A 23,685-nucleotide genomic window follows, 5' to 3' on the forward strand; every position below is an offset into this window, starting at 1 on the left:
TTTATGGAGGGTAGGGGATCCCCATCACCCAGATCTCCCTGTCCCATAGCAGGCATTGGCGTCCCATGGGACTGATGAAAGACTGTTAGTATAATATTTATAGTTAGAAATAATTATCTAAAATAAACCTGACACAGCAATATGCATTTAATTGCAGTGACAAGGTTGTTACAAAAAAGCAAATAAAGTTTTGTTCAATAAAGCAACTTACACATAAGCATGCCATGGCAAATTTTAGAAATTTAGGCTCTGTTGCTGATACAAGATCATGGTAGAGGTGATATCTTTTATTAGACCAACTAGATTTTTTCAAAAAAATTCCTTTAATTGCAAACACCCTTCATCAGGCATCGGAGAAAATGAGTCCTGATTGAAAATCTCATAGAACTTTTGTAATTCTAGGAACTGGGTTTTTAAGGAAAACCTTAAATATTATAAGACTTATTATAAAAATTTAAAGTTGGCAGCATTGCAAAAGTTAAGTTTTAATGCACAGTTTTAAGACTGTCCATTTTGCATGTAAACATTAGCAGAGAGATTCCACCTCCATGGAGCCTCAAGCGATTAGAGTCAGGTCCTAAAACCATAACCGGCACACATAGGTTAAAAATCTGACAGCTTCTTCCACCTGTCTTTGGCAGTAATCATTTAGTAGGGCTTGCAAGGGTACATTGCTCATTGACTTAGGACTAATAAGCTTCACTGTATTTATCAGCACAACTTTATGTCCTCTTTTTCCATAGCTAATGGGTTTACAGTTTGGCTGCCAACTTAATAGGGTGTCTTATCCATCTTTAAATCTCCAGTTAAATGCTTATTGTAAATTTCAACAGCAGATGCTTGGTCATGCATTTTCAAATATTCATAAGACTATTTTATTAATAACTTGTTTCCTAAGGTTAACTAAATGCAGGTTTGCAAGGTGGTCTATTTATAAGCTTACTTTGAAGTTACAAAGTTCACTTGCTTTTGTTGTTGAAATGGATTACCATTTCAACAACAAAAGCAAGTGAACTTTGAAATTTAAAGGGTTTCCTTTGTAAATTAAAGGATTCCCCCCCAGCCCCAAGTAGAACCTCATGTGATTAAAGGGATTTTGCTAAAATTTGGCCCAAAATTAGTTTCTGGCAAGGCAAATCCCAGACTAAAAGTGGAAAATCAGGAGCTTGTTAGAATGATGGCTTTGTATGAATATCATTATGCAACTTTAGATATGGTGATTTCAAACAGTATAGTTATGATTCTTGAGAATAAATTAGCATTTAGTCCTCACAAATAAACCTAGTCCTAAAATTTCTGAAAAACATGGAAAAATTCGCAGTCATTTTCTTTACACCTTTATTAAAAAAAAAAAAGAATGGGATTGTACTGCAATTGTGTCTAAACTTGAATGATGTTGCAAATCTTAAATTTAGTAAATTATTACTTATTACTGAATAAAGTGGTAGAAGCACTCTATCATCAGCAGTACAAAGCTGGCCTTCACATTGCAAGAAAAAACACAGAAGTATTGCTTTTCATTTATTTTGAAATATTAGCAAGACATCGGAGATTATTCTGTATCTGTTTGAAAGCTACCTTTTAAAATGCATCTTCCTATCCCATAAAAGAATATTTTTATTCCATTTGTGCTTAGTTCTTCTGTGTTCAGAGTTTGAGTGATAAAATTCCTCTGAGCAGGGTAGAAATTATATTCCATTTCTGTTTTGAATGCAGTTGCCTCATTAGCTGATATAAACTGTGGAAATTTGTGTTTAAGTGAGGCAGTGATGTTAAAGCCATAATCACACTGTACAGTCTGATTCCATGAATAACAATATAATGTAATATTCCTGTTTTATTAGTGTCAGGGGAATGAGGAAACTTTTTTTAATGGCAAAGTACTTTTAGATGGTTGAGTGTTAAAAACAGTGAGTGTTGAAAATCCAGTGTCCTTGTGCATTGTCCTCTCTGTATTTCCAGCATAAATCTCTGTCCCAAGGGTATATGTAAAACCTGGTGAACATGGGAACTAGTATTTATTCGAGCAAATCTACATACTTTAGCATCTATGGGAGATCATATTTTGTTTTTCTTTATTTTTGCCCCATTCTTTCAGTTTCTCCCAACTAATCAGTGGAAGGTTATGAAATCCATGGATCTTCCTCCTTATATTTCTAGGTAGTATTTTCTCACCGCTGTGAACCTGCTTACTGGCCAGCTTGTTACTACTGCAGAGTAGCATCGTGTGGCAGGAAGCGTGATGTGATGCTACAGCACAGTCAGCATCACCTAAATGCCATTCAGCAGTGCTACTGCGCAGTAACTCCAGTCATTTAGTATTTGTTTATACAGTACTTGTTTAAACAAATACTCAGTGACTGCATAGTAACAACTGCACAGTCAGCATCTCAGGTAGATGCAGCCACTGACTTATTTTAAGAAAAGATCTTTAATCTTAACCACCTTGACCTTTACAAGGCTCCTGCTTCTAGGCTCCTGTATTGGACCATTATGTACAAGTTGACACAGACTTTCATGTTTATTTTAAAGCTGTCAATGGATAGATAAATATCTGAGACTAGTTTTTAAATAAGTAATTTTAAAAATTCTGGGTGTGTTTTCTTGTCTGCTTGTGTTACTCAAAAGGCCCTCCAGAGAATGAAGATGAGGAGAAGAAAGCTGGCTAAGGAGTATCCTTAGCCACCAGCGATCTGAGACCAGTCACTTCCTCAGCCACCAACTTCATATGTAACCTTGCTCAAGTTCCTCTGTTCACCTGATTCCTGCTTATTAAATAGCTATAATAATACTTCCTTGTCTCACAGGCATGATGTTTGAACACAAATTTAAAATTGTGGGAGAATCAGATTCTATAGTACCTAAGGAAGACTATCTAAGTACCTAAGACAGCTTGTTGCTATGCAGTCTTGGAAGGGTGTCATTGTCATTCTTCGGTTAAACAGAAAACAGGGTAGAAGTGTACCTTATAGATTAGCTCTGTGCACAGTAGATGCACTTCTACGCTACCTTTTACCTGTTTTTGGGCTAGAACACCTAACTGCCATATTTTCCTGAATTTAAGATGACCCCCCAATGATTAGATTTTATACATGGGAAATTTACACATTTGTTATAATCCTCAATGTATAGTATCCAATTATTGGATGATCATATAAAATTCATCCCCCTGTAGATGGTAGTGGGACAGGTGATGAGGGGCGCAATAATGGGACAGGAAAATGGGGACAGATAGTGGGGAAGATGGGGGGGGCACAAGGTGAGACAGGCAGTGGGGGGCAGTAATGAAGCAGACAGTTGAGGGGTGGTGTTGGAGGCAGTAAGGGGGGCAAGTGGTGGGGAGAGCTGTGTGGGGGCAGTTGGTACGAGGCAGGCAGATAACTTGCCCTCTGTGGCCTGCCCCCACCTTACTTAGCCCTCCTTTGTGTCTGCCCCTCTTCCCTGTCCCCCCCACCCCGTGCTGCTTCTGCCCACCACAGCCTCAAGTACCTGTCTCCCCCATCCCAAAGTCTCTGCCCCTTCATCTGCCTCTTACCTTTGCTCCAGTGCCAGCATGCTCCATCCTCACTGCAGCTTGGAACATAGCCCCCATCTGGCCCCATTGCAGCTGCAGGCAGCTGGCACCACAGGGCTGGGCTGGGCTGGGCTGGGCTCATGCTTCATGTGGCACCTGGGCAAAGGTAAAGGGGTTGTGCTGGGGGAAGAGGAGGAGGTAGGAAAGAAACAGCATTGGGGGAGCAAGCTGCTTTGGAGGAGCAGTGGGGAGTGTAGAAGTGGCGGGGACAGGCAGCAGCTATGGCTCCAGCCCTAACCCTACGTTGGGACCAGAGCAAAAGCTGGAGCCACAGCAGCTGCCTGCCCCAGAGCCTCATACTTGAGTCTAAGCTTTTCCCCCATGTTAAATGGGGGGAAATATCTCATCTTTTAATTGAAAAATAAAGTCAGTCTCATTCCTTATTCAAAGGAAAGTTAGAATGAATGTGTGTCCAATAAATTTGGTTTAAAATGCAGAAAAGAACACTTGGGAGTTCCATATGAAATGGATAGGTAATTTGTTTGCATTGTAATTTTATTTTGTGCTTCCCTTACAGATTTTGGATTTTGGACTGGCAAGGCACACTGACAGTGAAATGACGGGCTATGTAGTTACCAGGTGGTACAGAGCCCCAGAAGTCATACTTAATTGGATGCATTATACTCAGACAGGTAGTGTATGTGTTCATGTACTAGAATCAACATCTCTTAGAAGACCTTAGCACCAGGCACCCATTGAATAAAGATTGCTTTATTTGTATTTAGCAATGTCTTTTGTTCCTTAAGTGAAAAATCAATATTAAAAATATGTGAAAATTGCAAACAATAATGCAATGAAAATAGATTCCTTGTTTTACAATTTCAGATAATTGTACTTTACTTCTCAAAAAAATTAAGCTGCATTGGAAGCAGAAAGAAAGGCAATCCAAAGTTGTGTGCATGCGGTAGCCAGTTCTATCATTGTACAGTCCATACCTTTGGGCCGTGGGAGCCCAATAAACTTACTATGTCTGACATCACTACCATCAAATATTCCGAATTGTTTTGCCCAGGCTGCCTCTTAGACTGCCTTTTAACTGGAAGCAGTGTAACTGTATCTGTGAATCACTCAACAGAAGGGATCCTGGTTTTCTGTGGTTAAAAAAAAATCACAAATTCTGTGATAAAAAATTGCAAATTCTCTCATAAATATCCCAAAATCCATGGTTAAAATTAAATGCCCCCCACAGCCCTGCTGGTGTTCCTCACTCCCCCCCACAGCCCTCCATCTCTGCTTGTACCCCTTGGTCCCCAGCCCTGCTGGAGGGGGTCCCGAGCAGAGCTATGGGGCCAGGGTCCCAGGTCCACAGCACCTACCCCCAACAGAAGGCAGTGGCTGCTACAGCAGGAGCACAAGCCGGCGCCCCCCCAGATCTGTGTGGAGGGTGGGGGAATGATGGGTGTGCACTGCCCCCATGCACAGTGTGGCCAGGGCAGCATGAAGTTTGCAGCAGCAGGCAGTTTTCATGCATGGCCCCGCTGTGGCCTGCCGTGCAAGTCACATATGCTACACTCTAGAGAGTCTGGGGGAGGACAGCAGGGCAGTGAGCACAGCATTTGCAACCCAGGGTTTGCAGCTGGCCGGGCAGTCTGGCCAGGAGGGGGTTTGCAGCCAGCTTGCTCCCGGGCAAACAGCTCTTATAGGCTGGAACTCAGCCAGCCTGCAGAGCTCTTTGCAAAAAGGAGAAATCCATGGGTTTCTCTTCTAAAAGGAGAAATCCGTGTTTTCTCTGATAAAAATGAGAAATCCGTGGTTTTTTTCTGTTTTTTCTATGGGAAAAGTAAAACCAGGATCCCTGCTTAACGGTATTAATAAACTCACATAGACCTGGCTGAACTCCTTCAGATTTACAGGCAGCCCTTCCAAAGCAACTCAGCTTTTCCTGCTAGGCATGATAAATTTACTGTAGAAGTATGGCCTCAGAAATCTTTCCGTCATTATCCTGACTGGAAGGGGAAACTACACCACTAAGCAAGGACAGATAACTAAAGTAATATGGAGACAGCTGTAGAATATTTCTGAAAGCATAAAAGAATTGTCTCCTACTTGCATCTGTTTGTAATCAAGGAATTAACCCTCTCTCTCTAAAGACAGATGTTCTTTCATGCAGTAATTGTGAATGGCAGTTAACTGTATATTCCCCCTTACTTTTAATAAATACTTTTGGCATGAAGAATTAACCAAAAGAATATATTTTTTAAATAATGTAATGAAATGAAACTGAATTTTAGTTGTATGGGGGGATTTAAATATCTCATTTAGCAATTTTGTGGTGTTGATGCATATAAAATAATATTTTATATGCATTTTATTATATATATTATATGCATGTTATTACATATATAATATATATATAAAAGAAAAATGTGTGGGTGTATATGTGTGTGTATATACATCTGTGTGTGTGTGTGTGTGTGTGTGTATAATTTTTTATTTTATTTATTTTCTATTTCAGTTGACATCTGGTCAGTGGGCTGCATAATGGCTGAGATGATAACAGGGAGGCCACTGTTCAAAGGCAATGATCGTATCCTTTTGTGTTGAGTTCCTACTAGTAAACTATGAAGAGCATGTAGGTGTCTGTGTGTTTCAGTTTAAAAAAATAGACATAGATTTAAAGCAGCAGTCAGTTCATTAATAGTCTAAATTTTCTCTCTCTTAAACACTTGGGCAAATTACTTGATATTTTAGCCTTTGTCATTTGGACTACTTCAATAGGAGATTTGGTTTGGTGGTAAAGTTAATGTCTTCTTACAAGTTCAGAGCCAAGAATTTGGCTCTTGAGCTGGACAAATTGCAGAGAGATACCACCACTAGGCAGCCCAGGTGTATGTAGTTGCCTGGTCATTTAGCCTAACAAGTCAGACATGTCTGGAAGTGATACCACCTCACAACTTTGAATGCCATTGATTACAGAAATGAATGTACTCCGTTTGCTCAATAGGCTTTTAAATTGAAGCAGGCCTTTGATTTTTGTTGATAAGAGACCAGTGTATGTGTGGGCGCATCAGTTTCTGTGTCCACACTTTTCAAGGTCTTTTCAAGGTTTCTTTTTGTTCAGAAATGTTATGATCTGTTGAGAAGCTTTCCATTTATTTAAAATATAACTGCATTACTCCATTATTGAGAAATTACAGGCAGAGACTTAATATGGCCCATAAAATAAGATAATACAAGAGAACATAGAACCCTTATCTCAGCAAATTGTAAATTCCTTGTCTCACCTTTATATTGCAGGTTCCACCCTGATTTCTAAATGCAAGGAAATTGCATAATTTTTATTGGGTTTTTGTTTCTTGATTCCTTACTGTTCATATTCAGATCTGGATCAGCTTACAGAAATAATGAAGATAACAGGCACACCAACTCAAGACTTTGTTCAGAAGCTACAAAGTCAAGATGTGAGTATTCTACTCTGTCGGATTGTTGTAATTGCAGATACAAAAATATCTAAAGGAAGATTGTTCCCTGAATCACATTGTAAAAGTTTTAAAGATTTTTTTTAAATATTATTGCCTTGGTTTATTTAGTTAAATGCCATTATTAAACATTGAAATTTTGTAAATTATACAGTAGGATAATAATCAACACTTTCACCTATGTCTACTAATCTTGATCACCTGTGCTGAAGCCGCCTGTCTTTCTAGAATTTCTGCTGAGGTCAGTGGAAGCGGGAAGTATTTAGCATCTCTGAAAATCCCCTGGTACTGCCTAAAGGTTGACACTTGAAAATACATAGCCCAAACTTTTTAATATTTCTTATGTGTAGCATATAAACAGCTCTAATTGAGTTTATTACTACTTTTTATGAAGAATACACTGAGTGCATGAATTATATGCTTAGAATAATGTATTTAGAAAACTGATAGTCTTTCTGTATCTTTAAAACTTGTGCCTTTGCTTTTCAGACTTTTCTTCCTTTTTATACCTATGAGGTAAGAAATGTTCTAACTGAAATTCATTTTCTTTTAAGGCAAAAAACTATATCAAAAGCCTCCCAAAGGTGCAGAAAAAAGACTTTGCATCCATCCTGAAGTACACAAATCCTTTGGGTAAGAATGCTTGTGAATGTGTTGTTGTATTACAAAAGGAAAGGATATCAACTGTTAGAAGTAAAACTACATGATGCTACTTATTTTATTCCAACCCTTTCCTCTCTGTTGCTTATAACTTTGCATTTATTAGGAAAATTGATCAAAAGTAGTTTGAGTTAGAGACCCTAGTCCATGCCAGGTGTGCATGTTTTGCTGAATCAAACCCTTTGTGATGATCAGGAAACTAAACAAATAAAAAGTTAATTTTCTGTTATGCTAAAATATCTTAAAGATATTCTTAAAGACTTTTCTGATCACCTACACAACAGAAAGGGCTAATCAACAGAAATGTGAAGACTGAACCTTGTTATGGAAGTAGTTCTCACTGAGAAACGTACAAGTATTCCAAAGAAAGCTGTTTTTGAGTTGACAGTTATAAGCTGCTCAAGATAATGTACTATGTCAGTAAACTGGTATAGCACTTGATCCAAAACCAACTGAAGGAAATGTTTTTAAAAAATCATTGATTTTCCTCTGGCTTTTGGATCAGATCCATGATACGGATGTCAGACTATCAGTGCTGCAGTTCCACACAGGTGATTTCACTCATGTTTTGAAAGGTGTAAAAAGCTGAGATCTGGTAAAACACACAGATTACCCTGAGATCTTACCCATAATTAAGACTTTTTTTTAATGGAATACCATATTTACTTGAATCTAAGATGACCCTGAATTTATGACAATCCCCTAGTCATTAGATTCTATACATAGAAAATTTTTTAACTTGTTATAATTTTCTATATAAAGATTCTAATTATCAGAGGGACATCTTTAATTCATCCCTCCCACCATTGCAGAGGGGCAAGCTGTAGGGAGACAGGTGGTGTGAGGAGGCAGCTTGCCTCCTGCTTGTGCCTGCCCCTGCTACCTCTACTACCTGCCTGGCCTCCCCCCAGCCTCTGCTTTGGCCCCTCTCCCTACCTTCTGCTCTACACTGGCAGCCTCCATCCTGTTCTAGTGTGGGGCATGGAACATAGACCCATACCAGCTCCCAAAGCAGCCCTGCAGGCTGTGCTCCACTGCTATAGGGCTGGGCTGGGGCTGTGCTCGGTGCCCCAGGCTGCAGTGTCCATAGAGTTTTATGATTCAGAGCCCAAGGGTAAAGTGCAGGAAGGAATGGGTGGGGGGAGATGGCAGGAGAGAGGACAGACAAACAGCAGCTGCAACTATGGCCTCAGCCCTAGTTAGGGGTAGGGGCTGGGGCCTGAGAAACAGCAGCTGCCTGCCCTTGCACTGCCCTCATACTGGATTCCAAGACAAGGGACTTTTTTCGTATGTTGGTGGGGCTTGTCTTAGAATCTAGTAAATACAGTATTGCAGTGATCTAGTAACTTGGTAGCTGCAAAATACTACTTTACCTTAAAATAACAAATATCTTAATTGAAGCCCAAATAGCTTGTCTTTGTAATCATCTAATTTTAAAAAAACAAAAACCCAAAAGCACCATAGCAGCTTTGTTAATCCAAGATAGCTTTGGTAGTGGTTTATTTGAAGGTAGTGTTTGGCTTGTGTTGAACAGCTGTAAACCTTTTGGAGAAGATGCTGGTATTAGATGCAGAGAAGAGGATAACAGCAGCAGAAGCTTTAATACACCCTTATTTTGAACCAATTCATGATCCTGAAGAGGAAAATGAGGCAGAGAAATACGATGACACATTTGACAATATGGACCTGCCACTGGATGAATGGAAGCGTAAGTTCATTGCAGCGATGGTAAGAGGAAGTAACAAAAAGGGAAATAAAAACACAGTTAATCCTCCATAGTTTGGAGTTTGCTTTGATCAAAGCAAATAGAAGGTAGGCATCATTTGGATCTAGAAATATTAAAATTGAGCCGTGCCCTCTCTTCCTGTCACCCTCTAACCAGCTCTTCCTTTTTGCCATCTACAAAGTCACTGTTTTTCTCCCTGAAGGGGAACCCTCTATTGCAGAGGTTCTCAAACTGGCCCGCTGACCACCACTGGTCCACGAGCTCCATTCAGGTGGTCCACAGAAAGGTTGCGGAACAATCAAGAATATCTGTACTTGTAAGGTAAGACTACTGATATTAAAATATGAGTTGTGTGCTTTGATTTGTAGAACAAAAAAAAGTTTATGTGGTCCACAGAGACCCTCAGCAATTTTCAAGTGGTCTGCGAAAAAAGGAAGTTTGAGAACCACCGCTCTACTGGTTTCACCTCTCCTGGGGTCCTCCCCTTTAGTCTCTGCATTTCTCTCTTCCTCTTCTTTTTCTGCTGTCATCTCCATTCCACACCAAATTATCCTTTCATAGGTTCTCATGTATAATCTTCAACTCTTTTTGGTCCCAGCAAGGCTAGGTCAGGTTCTAATCTTGCTTTTCTGACCCACAGAGGCATAAGCTTTAGGTAACATGAATGGAAATAAAAAAAAATTGCTTTTTGGAAGCAGTGCTGCCTACTTTATGTGACTGGAAAAGGATTCTTCTTGAGAGTATAGGCAGAGGCATAACAGCATAGCTGTGTTGACGCAGCTAGGGGTAGCAGCAACTTCAGGTTGCTACTACACCATTGGTACAATTGCAGAGCTGTTTCTTTTGCTGCTCCCCCTCCAAGTTGGCACCCATGGCAGCTGCCGTAGGTGCTCCATCCTAGTATCTCCACTAAATAGAGGTAGCACATGGGTCAGTATGTATGTGCATTATAAATCCTTCTCCATGTTCTGGGTGGAAACTCCAGAGTAGCCTTTGGTGGTGGCTTTTTCTTTTCTTTGTTGATTGTATTGTTTTGCTTTATTTATTTTGTGGGTGGGGAGGGGTTTAATGGAACATTCTGGATTTTTATCAAGCCTTCTCACTTGCTGGTGGTGTCTGAAACACGAAAAAATAATTAGATATAAGAGGCAGTCTGTGAAACACCATTGTGGTTAGAGGTGTACTGATACATCAGTCCAATATGGGATCCGCATCGATATGAAGAAAATTAACTGTCTCAGAAACTGGCCTGATGTGGCCGATACTTCGGCCAGTAAATGGCCCGTGCTTGCATGCAGCCACAGCACAGCACGTAGGCAGTGAGAAGCACAGCCCGGCAGCTTGGAGAGCTGTGTGCAGCTGGTAAGTCTGTTGTGGTGGAAGGAAGGGGTGTGGTGGGAGGGGGAGGGGCAGATCAAGGCTCCTGCAGTGAGGGAGGGAGTGGGGCTGGAACAGGGGCTGCCCAGCTGGGGCAGGGCAGGCACGGGACAGAGCTGCGGCTCGTCCAAGGGGCACAGGGGGGCGGCTCCTGCCGCTGCACACACCCCAGGAACACGGGTGGAGGTGTGCCCCTGCATCTGCACAGGGCAGAGGGACTGCTGCTGTGGGCCGGGGCTGGGGTGTCGCCAGGCTGTTCTTGGCATGTGGTGGGGGGGCAGGGTTGGGCTGGGGCTGTGCTCAAGGTGGGTGGCAGCAGCACTAGGCAGCAGGAGGGAAGATTATGTGGGGGATATGGCAAATTTTGGGGTGGCTGCAGCCACTCCCCATAGCCTCCCTCCCAGCGCCGCTGCTGCCTGCCCTGAGCGGAGCCTGGTCCAGCGTCTTCCCCGCCCCCCGCCAAGAAGAGACCTACACAGCCCCAGCCTGCAGCTGCAGCCTGCATCCCATGCAGATCCAGGGACACATGCCCCCCCTATGCCCTCCCAGGATGCATGCAGCAAGGGGAGTCCCCCACACCCCCTAGATGATCCATGGCTCTATTCCGCTCCTGCCCCAGTCCCAGCCCCTGACACAGCCCCAGCCCTACTCCCTCCCTCCCCATGGGGGCTTTGATCTACCCCACCCCCCAGCACACACACCCCCTTCCCTCGCCCTTCCCTTCCACCACAACAGAATTATCAGATGCACGTAGTTGTATTGGAAATCAGATCGGCTATCGGCTTCAGCCCCAATGTCTCTGTTGTTGCACCCCTAGTTGTGGTCATTGTGTAGATTAGATTTAAATGGCAATTTCCTTTTTCACTGAAGAAGGAAGATGGAGTGGGAGCCAATTATTGTTGCTCTGGGTCTTCTCTTTATCCATTTCCAAGGCTTATACACTGTCAGGGATAATCCTTGATTGTTACAAATCTACCCATGGCTGACTGGTGCCACCTTACTCGGGGCGGGGGGGCCCATGCCCCGTCAGCAACTGAGGGGGAGTCCCCCCCCATGGCCAATCTCACTGACTGGGGAAGGGAGGGTCTCCCCAAAGCGGATCTCACTGACCAGGAGGGAGCCCCCCCACGGCTGATCTCGCTCATCGGCTTCCGGAAGTGGCTGCGGCACTCCCACTCCCCAACTGGCTGGGGAGTGGGAGCGCCGCAGCCACTTCCAGAAGTCAGTCCCCCCCTGCCTGTCACTCCCGCCACCCCATGCCTGCCTGTCACCTAAGTGGGGAGGGCAGCCTGTCTTGGGGTATACCAGTGCTCTCAGGGAGTGCACGTACACCCTTTATGAACTGCCACTGAATCTACCTTTTCTAAAACAAATATGAGCAGGGTTGTCAATACCCTCCTGTCCTGATGGGCCTTCTCAAAGCTAGAAACAAATCTGAGTTACAGATCTGTGCAAGTTACATGAGGTGTTTTTAGCTTGCTGTTTCACTATGGCAGGTCATGGTTATTTAGCCTTGGCAAGTGTTGAAAATGGAAGAAAGAAAAACACAGCATACTTTGCTCTCTTGATCTTCCACAAGAACAGTGCATAGACTGTATAGACAAGCCCTTTTCTGAATTCTTAGGTAGCACACTATTGCTTAAGGCTGATGGAATAGAAGAATGCCATCCCTAAACCTAATGAATTACGGTTTGCCCTTGGATGTAGCAGCCACACCTTCATAAAGCAGCAAGAGACTGATTAATGAATGCTTTTGTTTATAGGCCTGTGTACCAAAGGAAAAATTAGGATGATTATCATGCTTTTCAGTTTTAACTTTAACTTTAGGAAAATTGCTGATTTTTTTTCCTTCCTCACTTGTCTCTCTCTTCTGCTCCTGGATTTGTTGGTTTTCTTCTTTCTCCTCCCACACTTCGTGCATCATTGTTTGGTTATGCTGAAACTAGACAAAGACTTTTCCCAAATTTCCTAAAATGACAAGTCCCATCTTTGGGATGCCTAAAACAAAAATCTCCTAACAGTGTTGAAAATTAATTCAGCCTTCAATTTAAAAACAATTTTAAAAGGAAGTGCCTCCTCCTATCGTGTACACCAGCTTATTTTAGAGAGGCATGTTTTTAGTTTGTTTCTTCATACTTTCTAGTATTGGTCGAAAGACGAAATCCTGAGATGCTATAATAAGTGCTGTTACAGTCATTCCAAGCTAGGTGGAACAAAGAAGCTGTTTGTAACTAAATTTCCTGGCTATGGTGAAATAAAGGCAAATCCCAAGTAAAGGAAAGAACTAATGTCCATCCAAAACAGATTTGGACATATGTTAGGTTAACTACTTGTAGCAAAACTTATATATCAATACCTCTCCTGCCTACTGTGCTCCAGTTTTGGAAATCTGAGGCCATCTTCTCCCAGTTGTCTAGTCCTTAGAAAAGTGATGATTCAATCGACTTTTTGCCCAATAGTCTACTCCTTTTTGTCTGCCTATCTATGACTAAACTCTCTGCACCTTACCTTTTCATAACTTGTCCTCCTAGTACCTTACTCTTTAAAACCAACAACCAGCCACAGCCCTAAGACGGTCACATTGCCTGTCAGTATGAGACAACACTTTCAGCTGAGATTAGAGTCTAAATTTTGGTTCTCCCATTTAATTAATTAGTTCCCAGAGGTAAGGTACCTGTACTTAGGGTCCTAAAAAACAACCTGATATTCAGTTTCACTCTGTACAGCAGGTCTTCCTAAAAATAATGCTACTGTTCTGTAACATAGAACTGGAACATTATTAGCATTTACATAGTTTTGAACTTCTGCTTTTGAAAATGTTGTATTCTTTCCTTCCTCTCAACCTCATATGGACATACTTCCAGCCATTTGGGGGTTTGTCCCACATGAGCATCTGTGCAGCCCATTCTAGGGACATCCTAGCAATTCTCTCTTTTAATACTGTTTTTCAGGAATTACATATAGAGAGATACTAAATTTCAAGCCACCTCAGCTATCAGAATCAAAGGAAACAGCCGTGTAAACGTGTGTGTCGACCTCTTCAGAATTCAAAAGCAGCAGGAAGGTTGTAAATGTTTGTGATAACTCCGTTGTATAAACCTTTTATAAATAAACTGGATGTAATCTGTTTTTTCTGTATTGTAAAGAAGACTGGTGTCTTTTACTGTGTCTAGGCACCTTGTGCCTTTAGGAGTAGCATTCAAAACTATCTGGAAACTTACTTCTATTTAAATGTTTCTCATAATTCATGAAGTACTTTCACATTTGGTGTTGGAAGTTGAGTTTACAAATTATCATAGTTAAGAATACTGCTTACCTTGAACAAGCTGAGACTAAAGACCTGTCTTCATGTGCCATGTACAGGGTCGTATAGAGATACTTACATGACTTTGCTTGGGTACTGTAACTCTGCCTGGGCTAAGTCACCTTGATGAGAAGCAGGTCTGCAGAGCACCTTACTACTGTGGCTAAACTGCCTATGCTGCCAAGCAAACTTTTTCAGAATTGTCTTGGGTATCTCTGTGCATTGCAATATTGTGCACTACAGATGGAACGTAAATGGATAAGTGCTTCTCTTTTCCTAAACAAATGAAGGGGAGGCTGAACAATCCTGAAGGCAGGAGACATCTAGTCAGTGACATCTTAGCACCAAGAGATCTGGTAGAGTCCCTGTATAGTTGGTCCTAATTTTCAGTAGAGTCCCCCAGGATCCATAGACTTCTGACAGGCAAAACCTGCTACTCTCAAGAGTAGTGGAAATAACTCACGTAGTGGGATAGGACACCCCCTGCTAAATAGTGACTTCTGAACAGCATTGCTGTTTTACAGGGACCAGATAAGTCAGTTTTAAACAGTATCGTATGTTCTTCCTCTAATGAATAACAACCTATCTCTGTATAGTAGAATAGGTGGCCTAGGTTTTTTTTCCAAGGGGAAAACTGAAGATTTATAACTTTCGTAAGCCGTGTAATTCACAGGTTGTTAATGCAGTTATAGCCGTGTGCTGGGGGTACAGGTATGCTGATATTAAAAATAGAACTGCATGCTTCACATTAGGAAGAAAGAGATGAGAATAAAAATGATACAGTACAATCATTTTGGTGCCTTGCAGTAAGCTGTTTTGTTCCCATTTTATATAGACCCTGTTAGGTATATGGTAATGATGATTTTTAAGAAGTCATCTCATTCGCTTGTGAAAAATCCATGACAGAGGTACAGTACCACCAGAGTTTAGCTTCCTTATGAATAACTGGTCAGAAATTTTGTTAGTCCCCTTTAGCAGCTGGGTTAATTTCTTGTCTTTTCATTACTGCTAAGTTTCTAATAGTTTCCCAGATGTGAGAAATTGAAACTGATGAAGCTCTGTGGGTTTTTTGTGGGTTTTTCTCCTCCTTTTAGCTCATCTTTTAACAAACGGAATATTTGGCTATGGCAATTTGCTATTTTGCATCAGTTCTAAATGAAATATCTGCGAAGGGACACATCTCATCTTTGTACAGAATAACTGAAAACAGACCAAGAGACAGCTCAGTTTACTTACTTTTCACTTGATAAGAATTTTAAATGGGAAAGCTTAGTCAACTTTTGATGTGGGTTGTCATAGTTGTATAATATAAACATCTCTAAATATCAGCTCCTCTGAGAAATATTTGTGATGCATTTGACAAGACTTTAAAGAAGCAACTTGGGGTGGAGAAAAGAGGCAGTGAGGAAGAGGCAATTTTGTTCAAATTAGTTTTGCTGCATTTTTAAGATATGTCTAAAATTTCATCAAAACTTTTAAAATTAGAAAAGTTCAAACAGCAGTGTAATGGATTAAACTAGGGATGACCACTTGAAAATGTAGTCTGGATTTTTTATCCTCTTTCACTTAATTAAAATTTGAAATTTGACAGCTTTTTATCAGCTCTAATACTCATTAGTTATGGGCTCATTCCCTATCCTGTAGTGGCTGAAAAATGGATTTTTAGCCCTCCAAATATTATGGCTTCATACATTTGGAGGGAAAGATGAACTACTAAGATAAGAGGAAGCTAGCTTTTCAAATGGTATTTCCCCCAGAAAGATTAAAAATTGAGAACTGTGTGAGGGCAGCAGAAAGGATTGCCATACAGAGAGCTTATTGAAAGAAATACAAATTTGGAGGAAAGGATACTTTTCGTGGGAGAAAACTGATTTATAAGGGGAGACAAAATTTCCCAGGTGTTTATTTGCTACTTCTAATGGTGCTAAGAAACTCAGGAATAAGAACCCAATTTTTGTTTGCCTTAAAGAGAAATGTAAATATGATCTGCATGAAATGTATTGTGAAAAATAAAGTTTTTTAAAATAAGTTATTGTCTTGTTTCCCCATTTATGTTCCTACAGAAAATGTATGGTTCTTAATAACACATTTGAGTGAAATATTTGCAAGTGCCAAGGAATGGTATGAAACTTGATATTCTACTTTTATTCTATTTAACTTGAGTTGGTAGCTTTATTTTGGAATGAAGTCATCCCATCCTAAACTTTCTATCACATGCTCAGTGGAGCAAATCAGTTACAGAGCAGAACTGACTATAGTACTGCATCGACTATTTCTTGGAGCATTCTTGGATTTTATTCAGACACTATCACTTTTTTCTAAAAGGTAGGATTCCAGGCAAACACATTCCCTGATTAGGCTACCAATGTTTTCCCATCCTAATGGGTAGTTAGTAAACCATGTATGATACAGTTAGCCCCATGCAGAAAGGGAACTTGCCTAGCAAATCTCTAGTCATGTAGATGGGGCCTTGTCTTCCTAAGCTTATATGCATCCTAAGTATTTCTTAGCAGTAAATATAAAACAAATGTTTAGGATCTATAGCATTAAAAGCTGTTGCTTAGAATAAAGAAGCATATGGTCTGCATATCTGAGCTTTCTACTTTCTGACCTGCTGTTAAAATTTGAATGTCAAGTGCCTTTTCCTGCCTGCTCTAGCTAGGAGCTTCTGCTGGAGGTTGTTTATCATTTTTTATAACTTGGAAAGAAACATTCCCTTGGCCATCATGCCTTTTTTATCCTACATGACTGCATGTATGAACCACTGCCTCATTGGTAGGCGATTTCCTTGTGCACAGAAGACTGTCCGCAATATTTAAACTACTATCTAAAGCTTACGCTGCCATGTACCAAATGCTTGTAACTCGAGTATGGGAGCCATGCACACTTTTATACATGCTGGAAGCAGATTCCCTCAGGTAAAAGGTAACCGGAAAAAGAAAATAGTTAAAAAATTAATTATGATGTAGTTCTTATACACGGTTCTCATATCTCTGCAGCATGAGAAGTTCTAGTATTAATTTTGCTGTATATCCTTCTGCACTAGTTTTCTCAGTGCCCCAAGGTCTGTTATATCAACTTCTTGTGTGTTAAATGGGGATGTGATGAATTTCCTGACTGCATGTTATTGTTGCTTTCATCCAGGCAGCCATAACCTTGCGTAGCATTGTTTTTTCACTCCTTTGAAAGCACTGTTGTCCTCAAAAGAGAGTAGTAAGTAAAATACCACAAAAATAATTGCCTGTGGTGCATTAAGTTAAATCATAGAAATCATAGAAAATTGGGGTTGGAAAGGACCTTAAGAGGTTATTTAGTCCAACCCCTTGCTCAAAGCAGAACTGTCCACAACTAGGATGTTGTGGATATCTGCTAAGGCTTTGTCTAGCCAGGTCTAAAAACACCCAAGGATGGAGAGTCCACAGCCTCTCTGGGTAACCTGTTCTAGTATTTAACTACCCTCCTAGTGAGAAAATTCTTCCTAATATCTAAGCTAAACTTTCCTTACTGCAACTTGAGACCATTGCTCCTTGTTCTGTAATCTGTCAAGTCTGAGAACAGTCTAGAGCCTTCTTCTTTGGAGCCACCCTTCAGGTAGCTGAAGGTTGCAATTAAATCTTACCTGTCTTCTCTTCTCTAGACAAAATAAGCCCAGTTCCTTCAGCTTCTCCTCATAAGTCATGTGCCCCAGACCTCTCACCATTTTCACTGCCCTCCACTGGACTCTCCAATTTGTCAGCATCCTTTCTGTAGTGGGAGACCCAAAACTGGACACGATGTGGCCTCGCCTGTGCCAAAAGGAGGGAAAGAATCACTTGCCTTGATCTGTTGGCAGCACTCCTACAAATGCAGCCCAGTATGCCATTAGCCTTCCTGGCAACAAGGGCACACTGTTGGCTCAAATTCAGCTTATTGTCTATTGTCACCTCCTTTTCTGCAGAGCTGCTGCCCAGCCAGACAGTCTCCACCCTGTACTGGTGCATGGACTTGTTCCATCCTAAGTGCAGGACTTTGCACTCATCCTTGTTAAACTTCATGAGATTTCTTTTGGCCCAATCCTCCAATTTGTCTAGGTCTCTCTGAATTCTACCCCTATCTTCCAGCATATCTACTACTCCCCCCAGCTTGCTGTCATCTGCAAACTTACAGAGGGTACCCTCTATGCCATTTTCTAGGTTGTTGATGAAGATATTGAACAAAACCAGCCCCAACACCTAGGGCACCCCACTTGAGATGAGCTGCCAACTAGACACTGAGCCATTGATTACTACCCTCTAAGTCTGATGCTCCAGCCAATTTTCTATCCACCTGTAGCAGGGCACTCGGGTGCCTGCTACCGAATAGTAGTAAATGGGCTCAGCTGCCACTCACCAGGGCAGCAGGTGGGAGTTGCTATGGCAACAGATTGGGTCAGCTGACCGCCAGGGGGCAGGGCATGGCCTTTATAAACAGAGAAGGCTAAGGCCAGAGTTGGTTCCCCTGCCGGCAGCCTAGGAGAAAGAGGGAGCTCTGTGCAAACAAGCTGAGCAGAACATTAGAGAAGCCGGGTAGCTGGTGAGCGACTGCTTGGCAGCACTGGGTAGAAGAAACCCTGATGAGGAGTTGTGAGAGGGAGCCAGGTTTGCTTGGAACTTATGTAGGAATCCCAGAGGGGGGAGATTTCGGTTGTGCTTGGAAGTTATGTGGTAACCCAGGAAGAGGAGATTTTGGGTTCAGTTATTGTTAAAACCGGAGGACCGGGCGAGGCTGTAGGGGTGGAGGAGGCCTCAAGGGAGCTCCCCAGTAGAAGGGGGGTTCCTAGCATTGCAGAGGGCGCTGCATTTTGGAGTGTCCTGACCCCAGCCCATTGGGGGTGACTTCAGGAGGAGTTGGTGGGGTATCCCGACCCCAGCCCGGCGTGGGCATTATCGGGACGAGCCCCAATTGGGAAGAGCCCCAGTGGGGCGTAGGCCCAAGTCGGGCACAGGACCCAAGAAGGAGTCTGGGGTCAGGTAAGGCTGAGGCCGCCTGAGCCCCAATTTTGGGAAGCCCAAGTAGGGCATAGAAGGCCACAATGTGGGCGGGCGCGCGAGAGGCGCGGGCATAGAAGGCCCCAGTGTGGGCAAGCGCGGGAAGCGCGAGGTGCAGGCCTGGTGAGGGTGGGAGAGCGAGAGGCACGAGCAGAGAAGGCTCCAGTGCGGGCGGGGAAGCGCGAGAGGCGCAAGCAAGGCCCAGTGCGGGCGGGGAGCACGTGAGGCGCGAGCAAGGCCCCAGTGCGGGCGAGGGCGTGGACATTGCGCAGGCCCCAGTGGGGCACTGTCTATGGGTGAGAGGCCCAGGAGAGGGTGCGGACATTGAGCAGGCCCCGGGAGAGGGTGCAGATAGCGAGTGGGCCCAGGACGGGGCACTGATATCGAGCAAGGCTCCAGGAGAGGGCGAGCATATAGGGTAGTCCCGGGAGAGGGTGAGCGTAGGGCGTAAAGTAGAGTCCCGGCATAGTAAGGCGGGCACCTTGCCACAGTGGGCAGGAAGGCAGCCTCCCGTTAATAACATAAGATCAAAGACGTGGCGGGCGAGATAGAGGGTGCATTCAAGACCTGAGTTAGCACGGGTAGGTAGGGCACTGGGGGAGGTCACAGCACCCCTGGAGGCCGCCCTGCCACACCACCTTACAGTCCATTCATTCAGCCCATACTTCCTTAACTTGCCTGCGAGAATCTTGTGGGAGGCTGTATCAAAAGCCTTGCTAAAATCAAGGTTTATCATATCCTTTGGTCTCCCCCCATTCACAATAAAACATTACTGTTAAGATGCTGCTTTATAAACTTCATTTTTCAATGGAAAATACTGTCGAATATCTTTGTTCGGAGCAGGGACTCTCTCTCAGATTTGGACAGTGCCTACCACTGATCCTATGGGGCCTTTTTGTACTAATGCATTAGTGCCCAACCTTTCTGAGCTGCAGGCCAGATGTGTGGTGTGGGGTCAGTCCACAGGACAGATCTGATGTCTGTGGGCCTGATCCAGCATGGAGTCAGCTGATGGGTGCTACGTGTGGCCCCAGTTCCACATTCCAGATTGGGCCCACTGCCCTAGCCCTGCACCAGCCTTGGCCCTGCATGTGCCAGATCAGGCTTACCACCCTGCCCTGGGCATACTGAATCAGGCCCAATGCCTCAGCCCTGCGCACACCAAATCAGGCCCATTGCCTGAGGTACAGACTGAATCCAGTGTGTGGAGTTACGTTGCCTGGCTTATGGGGCTTGGAAATTGGATGGTGGAGGAGTGGCAGCATTAAGTGCTACCGCTCCCAGCTGCCATGTTTCCAGACCTGTGAGGAGCCCTGCAGGCCAGATGACATAGCTCCACAGACTGGATCTGACCCACAGGCCAGAGGTTGAGCACTAATGGACTGATACACTGTATGTCCGTCAAACACTACTGCCTAATCAAAACTGAAGTTAAAGGGAAGGGAAAACGTCCCATTCTCATAATATACAGTAAGACCTGATAGCTTCACAATTTTGACCACCAGAGGGCTGCATCAAGTTAAGTTCCAATTACGTTTTAAAACATCAATTTCTGTGCAATTAGTTTCAGTATCTTTGTGCTCTGCCACTTGGAATGTATCCAGCCATTTGCAGTTTTCAAGGAACACTTTTTTTTTAAAGACAATGGCACGTTATTAGGGAAATATTAAACTTTCCCTGAGAAATGTGAACAGAAATGTTATAAAGAAAACCAAGGGGGTTGTTTTGAGAGAGATTTTTTTTTAGGATCTAGAATCTATTACGCCAGTTATACAAGCACTGAAACCATCATGTAAGTAGAAAGCTGAACAATGTGGAAGCATATAAGACTAATCATACTGCATTTGAAATCTCACTGATGAGTCCAGACATGCACACTTCTAATACAGCAAATTCCCATGTCATTGAAAAGCGTTTTTAAAACAGACATATGAAAAGTGATATCTTTGCTATGGTGAAGTCAGAAGGAGTTTTGCCACTTATTTCATTAATCCAGGATTACATTTTAGGTGCATAAGCTTACAGAACATGAGTTGGCAGTATAGTCCATGAGCTACAGATCTGTTCTGCAGAGGCTTTGGCAGCATTTGGCAGGGGCACCTTTTGCAGGTGTTCTCCGCATGCTGCTATGAAGAGAAGTGCCACCTGCAGGTACTTTCCCTGTGCAACCAGAGAGACAGGCAGCAGCAGGTTGGAGGTGGGTAGACCTGCCTGCCCACCTCCAACCTGGATCTTTCTGGTCTGTAGCTGGAAGAGATTTCCTACTCCCCCTCTACAATATTGGGCGGGGGGGGGGGGAGCTTGGGGAGAGGGGAGCAGGATTCGGAACAAATACTGCATTTTGTCTCAACTGAATTTTCCCACTAATGAGAGAAACTAGAGATGGCACACTCCACAGCAGGTTCCATGCCTGAGGATGTAAGACCAGGAAGTAGAGCCTGAGATAATCAATCCCACAGCAAGTATAATATTTCTTTTAAACAAAGCATGTTTCCTGTGGATTAATGAGCTCAACCTTTATTTCAGTATTCCAGGCACAGAGTTGGGATGCCAGGAAATGCATTTAATAGTTCCATCTTGATCCTTTTTATCATATTACTGTAAGCCCAGTTTGACAGTATTTTTGTGGTTGCTAGACAAGGAATACCAAATGAAAACGTGGGATGTTCTTAAATATGAAGGATCCCTGGCAAATACAAGCTTATATAATAACTAGTTCATACCAACATTATCAGTCCTTTGGCTTCATGGGCAAAAACTTCATCTATGAGATGTAACTAATGTGAACCAACCTACAGAGTGTGGTGAAAGGTTTATCTTTCTTTCACTTCTGCCAGATACTTTTAAACAGTGCTTTTAAATTAGTTTTGTTGCAAATAAATATAAGGGGTTATACTCAGAATTATTATGAGAAGTGGTATTTTAACTGGTTTTTCTCTCAATGATGTCTAAGATTTTGTGATGGTATTACTTGTGTTCTTATAATTTTTGTTGTGATCAAAGTTACTTTTTCAGGAAAAGTAGCATTTTGGTGGCACTGGTAACTGCATACCAAATGTATTTTTGACACTAGCTACTGGTGAATTAGGTACAAACATCCTCTGATGCACAGATCAGTGCTTACTTATGAAACTGCCCAAAGTAACTAAGACCCTGAATATGTTGTCCAGGATAGCTGCTTTGATGCTTTTCCCCAGAATCTTGTTGTAAGGCTGTTCTCTCTAGAAAAGTGCTAATGTGGTTTCTGTGGCCAATGTGCTCTGGAGCCTTAGAGCTGTCTCATAGCAATGCTGAAATTTGCCAGAGACTTTGAAGTGGATGGGCAGAGCCAAGCATTATCTACCAGCAATTCAGGATGAAGTATTCAGGATATACTCCCTATTTTATAAAACAATACAAATATATGTTACTCTTTTCCCTGCCCTTTCAAACTGTAAGTGCTGGGCTTTTGCAGCTTTGGGCTCAGTATCCCTGGGTGGGACATGGTTGCTTTGCACTGCGCTAATAGGTCCTAGCCCAAAAGCTGTTGTAGCTTCTTAAAGTTGGTCATGAACTCAATGCAGAGGATCCTCCTGTGGCAAAGGGGGACTCCTGTGCTGCATACTAGTGGTCTATAGCTCTCATGGATGTAGGCAATCAGAGTAACCTAGAGCAGCCACTATAGTTATTTGCCAAAGGATCAGCCCAGGATCAGAGCAGTCCCTTAGATCAGTGGTGCTCAACTTTTTGGCCCTGCAGGCTGGATGAGATCTGGGGCTGTCCTGGATGGGTGCTGGCACTGGGCTTTCCTCCAACCCCCTGCATGCCAAGATTGGGTCCTGGGTGCCTGGCACTACTCCCTCCTGCCCGCTTTACACCAGGGGCCTGGCATTGGAATGGGACCCTGGGACCCAACTCTGCTTCCACCCAGCTCTGCACCCTGAGATTGGGCACCAGATCCAGTGCTCAGGGTTTGGGGTTTCCCATGAGTCCAGAGATTTGGCAGCAGGGAAATAGTACCACTGAAAGTAGCTTGAGACTAAGAATCCCTGCCTTAGATGCATTATGCTCCCTAGCTATAGTTAATTTTTGGGCCTCTGGGGTTGGGTTTTATGTTGTTGAACCACAGCTTTTGTTTTTAAGTGTAGTGTTGGCTTCCCCCTGGCAAAGCAGTATATTCTTTATGTCTGACTGGCAGTGTGCAGTGAGTACTAGGCATGCAGGTTCAGTAAATAACACAATTGTTTGTGTTTTCTTTGAAATATATAAGCCTGTCATCACTGGCCATTTGTTTCCCCACTGTTCATCTATTTTAAACTCTTTTGATTTGTTTTACCAATGCCTTCTAGCTTACACATGAGACTCAATATTTCATATCGTGTTTTATAATATATCTATAGTAGTTTATATTTAGAGCTACAAGTATTATTAATACAGTTTGTTATTTCCTTTAACAAGACCTAGCTAGGCTGGCGGACCTCCTCTGGCGGGCTTTAAACTAGGCTCGTCGGGGGAAGGGGAAGATGAGGGCAGAGAAAACATCAGACTGCCAGACCAAACAGCACCCACAACTACAGCCCAGCCCAGACCAACGAGCGAAGCGAATAAACAGGTAAGATTTCATAGATTTCATAGACATT

General features: G+C 42.8%; 1 protein-coding gene and 1 long non-coding RNA gene across 3 annotated transcripts in view; one reads left to right on the plus strand and one right to left on the minus strand.

Annotated features, from left to right (window-relative positions):
- Positions 1 to 16,088, plus strand: part of MAPK12 (mitogen-activated protein kinase 12) — a 53,859-nt gene extending 37,771 nt beyond the window's left edge. For both annotated transcript variants that reach the window (XM_019543466.1, XM_019543467.1), the window contains 6 exons: positions 4,092 to 4,206; positions 6,030 to 6,101; positions 6,896 to 6,975; positions 7,548 to 7,626; positions 9,188 to 9,361; positions 13,708 to 16,088. In XM_019543466.1, the coding sequence (XP_019399011.1) occupies positions 4,092 to 4,206; positions 6,030 to 6,101; positions 6,896 to 6,975; positions 7,548 to 7,626; positions 9,188 to 9,361; positions 13,708 to 13,778 (591 nt within the window). In that variant the 3' untranslated portion in view covers positions 13,779 to 16,088. The remainder of the gene's footprint in view (positions 1 to 4,091; positions 4,207 to 6,029; positions 6,102 to 6,895; positions 6,976 to 7,547; positions 7,627 to 9,187; positions 9,362 to 13,707) is intronic.
- Positions 2,266 to 18,158, minus strand: LOC109315665. The gene is made up of 3 exons (XR_002102573.1): positions 18,148 to 18,158; positions 11,456 to 11,465; positions 2,266 to 3,493 (listed from the first exon to the last, which is right to left on the minus strand). It is a non-coding gene; the product is annotated as an uncharacterized LOC109315665 (long non-coding RNA).
- Between the last annotated feature and the right edge of the window lie 5,527 nt (positions 18,159 to 23,685).

This window comes from Crocodylus porosus, unplaced genomic scaffold, assembly GCF_001723895.1.
Source record: "Crocodylus porosus isolate Cpor-Errol unplaced genomic scaffold, CroPor_comp1, whole genome shotgun sequence".
Classification (NCBI taxonomy): domain Eukaryota; kingdom Metazoa; phylum Chordata; order Crocodylia; family Crocodylidae; genus Crocodylus; species Crocodylus porosus.